This window comes from Osmerus mordax, chromosome 23 (genome assembly GCF_038355195.1).
Source record: "Osmerus mordax isolate fOsmMor3 chromosome 23, fOsmMor3.pri, whole genome shotgun sequence".
Taxonomy (NCBI): domain Eukaryota; kingdom Metazoa; phylum Chordata; class Actinopteri; order Osmeriformes; family Osmeridae; genus Osmerus; species Osmerus mordax.
This window is the reverse complement of record NC_090072.1, coordinates 2,236,893-2,247,997: the sequence shown is the minus strand read 5'-3', so window position 1 is coordinate 2,247,997 and position 11,105 is coordinate 2,236,893. Positions and strand designations below refer to the sequence as shown.

Below are 11,105 nucleotides of genomic sequence, written 5' to 3'. Positions count from 1 at the left end.
GTGAAGGAGAGGTAAAGAGTGGTAGAAAGAGGAACGAAGGAATAGGATTGTCATCTTTATAGCATAGATCTCAGAGGTTCTAGAAAGATCTCATGTATTTCCCTAGAAACTATGAACTAACAGGTGAAGGCCTATTTCCCTCTCTGAAGTCCTTTCCCATATGTCACACATGCTTGGTTTTGTGTGCGTGTGTGTGTGAGTGTGTGTGTGTGTGTGTGGAGAGAGAGAGGGAGACAGAGAGAGAGTCAGAGAGGGGGTGTCATTGTGTATATGAACGAACAGAAAAAGAGAGATGGAGTGGGGGTGTCATTGTGTGTGTGTGTGTGTGTGTCAGAGTAAGACAGAGAGAACAGTAGAGCTTGTCTGGGTTGTAAAGGCCACAGTGGTGTTGGTAGAAAGAGCAGTCTATGGTAGGAGAACAGGGTGTCAGGGCGCAGACCAGCAGGAGGGGGGGGGGGGGGCCTAGACCAGCAGGAGGGGGGCAGGGGGGGCAGGGCCCAGACCAGCAGGAGGGGGGGGGGGGGAGATTTAGGAGTTTAGTCACGGGGAGAAAGGCTGCCTGCGTTCACCAGCCTGGTACCTCCTTCCCACCACACACACACACGTATACACATACATAGTCACACACACACACCCTCTCTCTCACACAGGGACTTGGGCGAGAGAGAGAGAGGAGACAAAAGAATGTTGTGTTGATGAGAATGTGAAGGCTCTCTATGTATGGACACAGTGTCAGGATGATCCCACAGAGGGGGACAGACAGACAGACAGGCTGACAGGCTGACAGACAGACAGGCAGACAGGCTGACAGACAAGCTGACAGGCTGACAGACAGACAGGCAGACAGGCAGGCTGACAGGCAGGCTGACAGGCAGGCAGACACAGACCGGCTGACATGCAGGCAGGCAGACAGACAAAGAGAGAGACAGAGAGATTGAGTCTGACAGAAAGAGAGAGATGGAGACAGACCAAGAAAGAGAGAGAAAGAGAGACAATGAAAAGACAGAGAGAGATGTGAAGGGAAGAACGAGAGAGAAAGAGAGAGAGAGAGAGAGAGAGACAGAGAGAGAGACAGAGAGAGAGAGAAACAGTAAGGGGGGGAGGAATAACACCCAAGAGAAAAGAAAGGGGGGAGGGGGGAGAGACAGAAGAGTCAAAAGAGGGGGGGGTGGTATCATGCAGATAGCTAGTCTATTGTGGACGTATTTTTTCCCCAGAAAATACACAATGCCGTGGCTATTATGGTGCAAAACCAAGAACAGTCAGGGTGACTGGGGTTAGGCAGGGATACACAGACACACATACACAGACACACACACACACACAGAAATACACACACTATACCTCTCTCCCTCTGTCCCTTTCTTTCTCTCTCTCTCTCTCTCTCTCTCTCTCTCTCTCTCTCTCTCTCTCTCTCTCTCTCTCTCTCTCTCTCTCTCTCTCTCTCTCACACAGACACACACACACTCACACACAGTCCTCTTGCAAACAGGGAGGAGGATGGGGGGGGTGTAACTTTAATAACAAGTTGCAACTTGAAAAACATTTCAGATAGAAATCCAACACATAGATCAGGCTTGATCCTCTGCTGTCTACAGCGCCTAATCACGGTATCTGTGTAATCTATGTATATATCCTGGCTGCACGACACAGTTAATCTCCACGCACAGTCCGTGTACAGGTTTAGGCTCGGCCCCCTGCTGGTCGGAGCAGGAATTACAACTCTGGAATATAGGTCACTGTTGGAGATGTAGAGGTTTATCTGTGGTGGTGGGGTCTAAGTGGATCATGCTGAAATCTCCATACAAGATGCTCATACAGTACCATGCTCTCCACTGGTGAGACAGCCTGGGAGAGAGAGATAAGCGGAGAGAGATGGAGAGAGAGACAGGGAGAGAACGTGTGTGTGTTTCTTGTGTGTGTGTGTGTGTCTGTGTGAAGAGATGTGAACATCTCAATGTTCTCTTAGTATTTAATGGTGACCATGTGACTGGATTACACAGTGAGACGGAACACAAGAACAGGCAGTGGAATCATCTTAAAAACGCATGATTATATCTCAAATCTGACTCTACTCCCAGTAGAGTCTCTTTCCCAAACAAACTCTCTCTCCCCTTCCCCTGAGTGTCCACTAGGGGGCAAGAGAGTTCCTGACCCTCCCCAGTATTGCACCGCATGCTATTGTCATCTTCTCAGATCATTTACAAAGGCCTGCCAACCTGCCCACACATAGGAAATGATTGGGATGTTTGTGAAGCGTATCGTGACGTGTCTGTAAAAAGAGACAGTGTTTATTATGATGTATTTATGTTCTCTCTCTCTCTCCCACTCCCTCTCTCTCTCCCCTCTGCAGACCATGTCGGAGTACACTTCTCTTCTCAGCGACCTGTCCGAGAACATCACCAATGAGGATCTGGACCAGCTCAAGTCTGCCTGCAAGGAGGACATTCCTGAGGACCAGAGCAACAACATCACGTCCTCCAAGGAGTGGTTCAACTACCTGGAGAAGAACGACAAACTGGCACAAGGTGAGGGAGGGAGGGAGGGAGGGAGGGAGGGAGGGAGGGAGGGAGGGAGGGAGGGAGGGAGGGAGGGAGGGAGGGAGGGAGGGAGGGAGGGAGGGAGGGAGGGAGGGAGGATGTGTGTGGAACGGAGAGAGGAAAGGCTGAAGTTGAGGGATGTCAACAGCAGTTAGCCAGCTGTGACGAATCTCTCCCTTCATCAGCTGGACAGCACAAAACCCATTTCTGCATCTTCTCCTCAGATAACCTCTCGTATATCGAGCACATCTTTGAGATCTCGCGGCGGCCAGACCTCCTAACTCGTGTCATCGAGTACCGGACCACGGTCCTCAAGATCTCAGAGGACGACGAGATCGACACCAAGCTCACACGCATCCCCTCCGCCAAGAAATATAAAGGTAGGCCTCGTCGCTGTTCCCTCTCTCTCTCTCTCTCTCTCTCTCTCTCTCTCTCTCTCTCTCTCTCTCTCGCTCACCCTCTCTTTCCCCATTTCCTACTCACACTCAATCTCACTCTCTCCCTCAAACGTTTGCTCCTTTCTTCAGCTTCGTTAGTTTGTTCTGGCTCATCTTTTCCAGAGCTCTTTCCAAACGATAAATGAAGCTCTGTATCTTCTACAAGTCCTGTCTTTTAGACAGCTTTCCAACCCCCCTCTCCATCACTCCTCAATAAGCTGCTTATTTTCAGTCTTTTGTTACACATTAAAATTCACATTTATCTACACTTCACTCAAACCACGTATGTCTACATTAGAGACAAACAATGGAGATTCGCTTAGATTAAAGAAACGTTTTAAGGAAGAGAGATACACTTCATCCTTCTTTCTCTCTTCCCAGACATCATTCGCCAGCCCTCTGAAGACGAGATCATCAAACTGGCCCCTCCTCCTAAAAAAGTGTGAGGTCATCGACCCCCCCTCTCCCGCCTGACCTCTCCGCTCGACCCCTGGCACTCCAACATTCTCAGGCCTCAACCCCCTCAACCTTGCCCCGCCCCCTTTCGCCACTCACTCACACCACGACACTTCGATCGACCAATCATATCGTCCGGACGCTTCGCCGCTTCATCCAGAGGAGGAGCTCCGGAGGGGAAAGACGGGAGAGAGAGAGAAAAGAGCCAAAGCAGAACGGCATGTCAAGTGCTATGTGGGTCACTTCAGAACCTGTGTGCGTACAACACCGTTTGTGGAGAGAACGCGTGTGTGTTTGTGTGTGTGTGTGTGTGTGTGTGACAGACTGCCTTCCACATTTTCCCAGGCACCATAAGGCTTTGTCATGAGGTCAAAACCAGATTATCGAGCATATAAATCAGTGAAACGTACATACTTGCTTGCAGTTGTCAATTACAAGCAGTGTTTTGCATCTCTCCACCATCGAAACAAGAAAGACAGCGCTGGTCTTATATTCCCTTTACTGAAATGCAACCACATCAATTTCAAAGCAAAAACTGAATAATATACGGATAAAAAAAAAATATTTTTAAAAGCGGTGTATTAAAAGTTCATACTCATAGGAAAAGCCAATATTTGCCTTTAGCTTACATAGCCCTGGTATGAATTATTGAAACCAATATTGTTTTAGTGTGTTTGGTTATACATATATATTTACGTGATATAATTGGAACAAATACCACAAGTCAGATATGATCCATAAGTTTGATGGTCTGTGTCTCTGAGTAAGGGGGGGCACACGAAAACTGACGAGGGAAAGAAAAATTGTCTGTATCGTCTTTACATTGATTAACTCTGTGGATGACTTTTGATCTATTGTTAGTCTCTGTAAACCCCATTACTCTAACCAAATTAGAGAGACAGAGTTGTAACGTCCGTTAAAAGAAAACATATATTGACCAGGGAAAAAAGCCCATGTTAACTATATGAAAGAATAATGAGCTACGTAAGTAACGCTCGGATATATTTTATACATATGATATATGATATATTAATCAAGATTACAAAAATATGACAACAATGTATACAGGAAAAAACTGAATTTCCAAAGTTTTCTGAACAACAGTTGACCAATTGACAGCCTTGAGATCACAGAGGGGCCATGACAGTTGTGATTGAAGTAGAAAATAGTTAAGAACACGGAATGGATGATGGTGTATATGTGTCATTAGCACAACTAACTATTAACCGATCATGTACAACAGCTTTCAGGTTCCCTCATGTGAAACATGCATGTACTTAGAGTACCGTTTCTGTCGTTCCCAAATCATTTTGAACTGTACCAGTCATCGTATCTGTTCAAATAACAAGACTGTTGATTGAAATAAAAATAACTTTACTTATTTAAACACTGTGTCTCCGCCCCGCGACGACGCCTTAGTACACGTTGGTTAATTCCAAACAGCTAATTTGTAATAATAATAATAAAATCAAAAAACACAGAAATACAGTTTTATGTGGTGAGCTACGCATCCATACCTGTCTTGCTCGCAAATAATTTGAACTTTTATTTTGAAGTGTTTGACCTTTGGATGGTTTCCGCAATTAAACAATTGGGACTTATATTATTTATATGACTTTTAAGTGTTAAACCTCTGTAATAGTACAGTAATTTGATTTTGACCAGCCTGATAATCTTGTCATCTGGTAAAAATACTACTTACTGTACCCCTAGAGTTCACCTCACCTCACACCCACCTCCCTAACCCTCTCTTTATCCTAGTGCCAATGACCAGGACTTTTATTGTGATATTAGTTTTGTTATTGCTTGCTCTTCTTATTGTGATGTTGGACTGATTTGTATCCTATGCATTTTTTTGCGAGCTACACTGTTATAAAACGTATCATTCATAAAAAAAAAGGCTGCATTAAGAACCTCTGATGTCACTCAAGCAAATATGATTGGTTTCTCTCTTTGAGGTTGTGTTTGCAAAAGTCACAGCAGAAAATGGTTTCAAAATATCAAAACGGAAATACTTTAGGTGCACTTGGTTCAGAAGTGTTAGCACTTTCAAGATGGTCTCATCAGTTGCATCTGGAAGATTCAAATCGAGTACACTTTGAGTATTTCACAGACATGACCCACGAGAACCCAGCCCTCCTGTTGGCCAGACTCCTTTAAAGTGAAGCGGTGGCTACTTCTTCTAGGAGAGAAGGAACCTGCTAATGCTAACAGCTAAAGCTAACCGTTGACCCCAAAACGCAAGGCCATGTGAGTCATCATGTATCTGGTTCAGGTCCAAAGAAAGATGCTTTTCTTTCCATTGATCTGGAATCCAGAGAACATTCTAGATTCTTAACATGGGGTTCTCTTGGTATTCTAGAACAGGTGGCTCTGCAGGTAGGAAGGCAGTTGTCATTACCGCTATGACCTGTGGGTGCTGGCCTGTGGGTTGGGCTCTGCTGGCTGGCTGGTTGGTCAGTCAGTCAGTTAGAATCCTCGTGTAGGGTTCAGCATTCCAGTTCCAGAACCCCTGGCCTAAAGAAATAGGCCTAAAAGAATCACCAGAGTAGTGTTGAATGTGGCCAAAACACATCCCAGAGCAGTCTTGTCCTATTATGATTTATATGTGAATATTTTCATGAAGATGGCAAAAGAGGTCTCGTTTTATTGTTTGGTTTATGTCTTTTTCTTTGTTTTTTATTTTAAGCGCTTACAAGTAGATATTTGTGAATTGTTGATGTGTGTGACCATGTGACGTAGATATTTTTTTTATTATTTTTCTCAGAATTCCAGTAGGTGATGGATTGTATATTAGCAACTATGTGGTTGATTGTCAGTAAGTAGAATATAGTATGGCCAATGTATGCCCATAAAAATTCACTAACTTTATATCCAAGCACTCAATTGCAAATCATACTAAAACAATATCAGATCTTTACATAGACTGTTTTCTTTTTATTTTACTTGTCCATCCCCATGACAACCATGGCAAAGCCTTGATTAACAATCACAATCCAGGAAGTCAAGCAGGAAGTGTACAGTGTGCAACACATCGTGATTAGGGTACGAGAGGAGAATGTGTGTCAGAGTCATTATTTCCAGCTCAATAACAAGCATACATAACTGCTGCCATAGAGAGACCTGTTACACTATGTAACCTCACATTTGATTGGTTAAAAATCCTCTATGACATCATAATTGGATTAAAATCACGTCATGACATTGCTTGGCTTTTTATGTGTCCACTGGCACATGTAGTACTAACATATCAGTTAACATATGATGTCAATTAGAAATTCAGTGTACAAAGTACATATCAACTAAATGCTGCAGCAAAATACAGAGTACTGCTCAATTGTATATGATAGATCCATTAAATCAGGACAAATAGATAGAAAACACGATCATTTATACTGTATGCACAGTCTAAGTGCATATGACTAAGCTTACAGAAAGTCAGTTGAAAGAAATGATGATTACGTAATTTTTTTTCTTGATTTGATTAGGTTGTACATATATATTGTGAATATTTATATATATATATCAATTTGTTTGATTTTTTAATGAATAATTTATTTAATGCCAATATATTTGGGAGTTTATGTATATGTATACTAACTGGAAAACAAATTTGCACCAAACATTTTGCTTGTCTAAATTTCAAATATAATTCACATTACAACTCTTAAATTTTACATTGTAATCTTGTGTCATGGTTTTGATATTATTTTGTATTATATATTATGTTTCTGGCTTGATTGAAATCAAAAGATGTGACCACCATTTGTTCTTTCAGCCTAACTGTAATCTGTTGTACAACTTTCTTGCCCTTTTGTTTTCATCAAATGTAAAGACACTTTTATTATTATGAAAGTTTTCCTGAACTTCACAACTGAAGGGTTGTTACTTCAACATACAATTCCTACACACATACTTTTCACCAATAGTCTAAAACCATATAAGGATGGGACTTGTAGTTCCTGGAACCTCAGAAAACGTAACTCAAACCTCAGTATCGGTTATTTGACGGTTTCAAGTACAAGGAACGTATAAAAAAGTATTTGAGATAATCTTACATTGACATTAACTAACAATGTGAAGCCATGCTGCTATTGGAATGGCTATTCGTGGTCCCACAGATCACCCTGTGCCGAGGTACAGTGTCTGTGGTCCCACAGACCACCCTGTGCCGAGGTACAGTGTCTGTGGTCCCACAGATCACCCTGTGCCGAGGTACAGTGTCTGTGGTCCCACAGATCACCCTGTGCCGAGGTACAGTGTCTGTGGTCCCACAGATCACCCTGTGCCGAGGTACAGTGTCTGTGGTCCCACAGATCACCCTGTGCCGAGGTACAGTGTCTGTGGTCCCACAGATCACCCTGTGCCGAGGTACAGTGTCTGTGGTCCCACAGATCACCCTGTGCCGAGGTACAGTGTCTGTGGTCCCACAGACCACCCTGTGCCGAGGTACAGTGTCTGTGGTCCCACAGATCACCCTGTGCCGAGGTACAGTGTCTGTGGTCCCACAGATCACCCTGTGCCGAGGTACAGTGTCTGTGGTCCCACAGATCACCCTGTGCCGAGGTACAGTGTCTGTGGTCCCACAGATCACCCTGTGCCGAGGTACAGTGTCTGTGGTCCCACAGATCACCCTGTGCCGAGGTACAGTGTCTGTGGTCCCACAGACCACCCTGTGCCGAGGTACAGTGTCTGTGGTCCCACAGACCACCCTGTACCGAGGTACAGTGTCTGTGGTCCCACAGATCACCCTGTGCCGAGGTACAGTGTCTGTGGTCCCACAGACCACCCTGTGCCGAGGTACAGTGTCTGTGGTCCCACAGACCACCCTGTGCCGAGGTACAGTGTCTGTGGTCCCACAGACCACCCTGTGCCGAGGTACAGTGTCTGTGGTCCCACAGACCACCCTGTGCCGAGGTACAGTGTCTGTGGTCCCACAGACCACCCTGTACCGAGGTACAGTGTCTGTGGTCCCACAGACCACCCTGTACCAAGGTACAGTGTCTGTGGTCCCACAGATCACCCTGTGCCGAGGTACAGTGTCTGTGGTCCCACAGACCACCCTGTGCCGAGGTACAGTGTCTGTGGTCCCACAGACCACCCTGTGCCGAGGTACAGTGTCTGTGGTCCCACAGATCACCCTGTGCCGAGGTACAGTGTCTGTGCTGCTTGACTGATGTTTTCTTTGATATGGCCTAGTAAGTGATTTTGGGTGCACTTGTGTGAGTTCATCAGGGTGAACCTTGTGATGAGTCACTACTCTTTTTCACAGCATGTTTTTTTTATGTTGCATCGTTGTATAACAATTCTTTTCTTTCTGGTGATCGTGATTGTTCTGATGAAAATGCCTTTGTTGTGTTGTGAATTGTAAAGGCCTCATCAAACGCCGCCTGATTCAAAATATCAAATTCTAAACTGTTGTGGTGTTTTCTGGTTTCCCCAGAACCTAAACCAAGCTTCTGTATACAATCCCCACTTTTGTTTGGTTTGTTTTTCTCTTATTTTTGAGTTGTAGAGCTGTGTGTTCATGGGCAATGAAATACTTGGGAATCAAGGATGTAGAGATAGTGATAAAGGAAGGATGAAAGGTTTCTGGGTCAATTATCTGGTCATAGATTTGGAGCCATGAGGTGTCCTACTGGACTAAAAGCAGTTCATATTATGAATATTGACAAGACTTGCACATTAATTTGGGAAGGCATTGAAAATGTCATGTGTTCGGTGTTGTTGTTGACCATGAGAATGTTAAACGTCGGGAGACAGAAAAGTAGACGGTGTCTTTAAAAAAAAAGAAATGCACTGATAGCCAGTATTTGCACCTGTCATTGTTCTGATTGACCATTTTAGAGAGATAGAGGGAGAAAGAGATTGATGAAGTGAATGAGACAGAGAAGATTCTTAAATTGTACACATTCTTTTAACTATAGTTATTCCTCTCATGGATTAAAATGTGAAATGTGTTATGAAAAATAAAGTTTACATTATGCAAGAAACAAGCAAGCTTTGGCGAATCAGGATTTATTTTAAAGTGCCAACTCAATAGTTACAAACTGCTGGCAGGAGAGACTTGAATATCACAATAAAATAACCTAAAAAAAGGATGTATACTGAGCAATCAGTTGCAATGTGTGACTTTTTGAGAATCAACAAGGTGGTTTTTGCCCATGGTGGCCATTTTCATAGAGTGTTGTTTGCAGTTAAGTAGACTAGCGGCCATTTTGAAGTGTTGTGTTTTGAGGTGCTCATTTGGGTCGGTCTGATCATTGTGACTGCAGTGGTGTGGTCTGTCGCTGTAAGTGAAGGTTAACGTGCAGACATTGCTGTGCTTGGTTAGGGTAGGCTAAGTGTAGGCATCTAACCGTTTTAGCTAACATGAAGGAACTTGTGGGCGGGGTTTGTCGATGCATTCTACGAGGTGTCTTTGTAGGAAGTAGAATGTGTACTGGTAATGATTGGTAGTTGATTGGATAGTTGGTTTTCTGTCTGGATGTCTGTCTGTTTATCTCTCTGTATGTGATTGGCTAGAGTTTTCCAGTGTTAAAGTGTGACTGAGGGCAATTCTTGGCTTGGTGGACCTACTATATTTACGTTTGCGATCACTACAGAGACAACCATCATGATCTGTTGCATCTCAGTCGGAAATAATTGTTAAAAATTGCCAATTAGAGGTTATAATCCACGTATAGATTTCCACCAATAACATGTTTCTGGTGTGAAAAGGAAGATTAGTGCTTTTAGAAAAAGACAGAATAATGTTCTAATGGCGGGGGGGAAACAGATACATCACCTCTATATTTGAGGTTACTACATAGCCTATAAACTTTCAGTAGATACCATGGGCTGTATGCTGTTAGATTTTGCAAGATATTTTGTCAACTGAACAAGATTTATTTTGCAGTGTCATCAACAATAAAATATTTAAAAAAAAGGTATTATAATATGTATTGTAAAAGAGATACCTACAGATATGGCTTTTGTCATGATTTAAATGAGACTAAACTGAAATGATGCCATTTTGTCATTGTGCTAAAATAAAAAAATAAATATTATATTATATATTAAAATATATTTGCTAACCTACTGCCATGATTTCTGTGAATATGAATATAAGAACTGTTATCTGACCATTGTACTGTATATGCCTGGGTCTTCTCTAATTACATTTACATTTAGTCATTTAGCAGACGCTCTTATCCTGAGCAACTTACAGTAAGTACAGGGACATTCCCCCCGAGGCAAGTAGGGTGAAGTGCCTTGCCCAAGGACACAACGTCATTTGGCACGGCAGGGAATCGGACGCTCAGCCACCTGACTCCCTATGTTCACACATCTTTATTATTCTAATTAACTATTTACTAACACCTCTAAATCAATGTCTTGATAAACAGGAAAATGTAAACAAACCTGAGTTTTCAAGATAACATGTTTCGAGTACAATTACATTTGCAGCTAGAGAGGGTAGGGTATTTTGTGGGGAAGTTATATTACTGTTACAATTAAGTTGTTCCAGGCAGGCACACTGTTATCTCACATATATAAATGTTATCTCATATAAAAGTACACACATACACACATACATATATAGTAATTTTTTCATTACTATATATATATATGTATATATACATGTAAATATACATTTTTAGATTGGAAGATTAGATTGCCACACCCATTT

At 43.0% G+C, this 11,105-nt stretch overlaps 1 protein-coding gene across 1 annotated transcript; it reads left to right on the top strand.

Annotated features, from left to right (window-relative positions):
• Positions 1-2,356: 2,356 nt before the first annotated feature.
• LOC136967675 (astrocytic phosphoprotein PEA-15) lies at positions 2,357-9,429 on the top strand. Its single transcript, XM_067261560.1, has 4 exons — positions 2,357-2,528; positions 2,765-2,920; positions 3,359-7,609; positions 8,585-9,429. Exons 1-3 carry the CDS (start codon positions 2,357-2,359, stop codon positions 3,421-3,423), a joined length of 393 nt encoding a protein of 130 aa, XP_067117661.1. The 3' UTR covers positions 3,424-7,609; positions 8,585-9,429.
• Positions 9,430-11,105: the final 1,676 nt, after the last annotated feature.

Excerpts from the sequence above, each read along its gene's own strand:
- LOC136967675 (XM_067261560.1), top strand. The coding sequence starts at position 2,357 with ATGTCGGAGTACACTTCTCTTCTCAGCGACCTGTCCGAGAACATCACC. Across the intron at positions 2,529-2,764 it reads GAACGACAAACTGGCACAAG|ATAACCTCTCGTATATCGAG; the intron begins GTGAGGGAGGGA and ends TCTTCTCCTCAG. Across the intron at positions 2,921-3,358 it reads CTCCGCCAAGAAATATAAAG|ACATCATTCGCCAGCCCTCT; the intron begins GTAGGCCTCGTC and ends CTCTCTTCCCAG.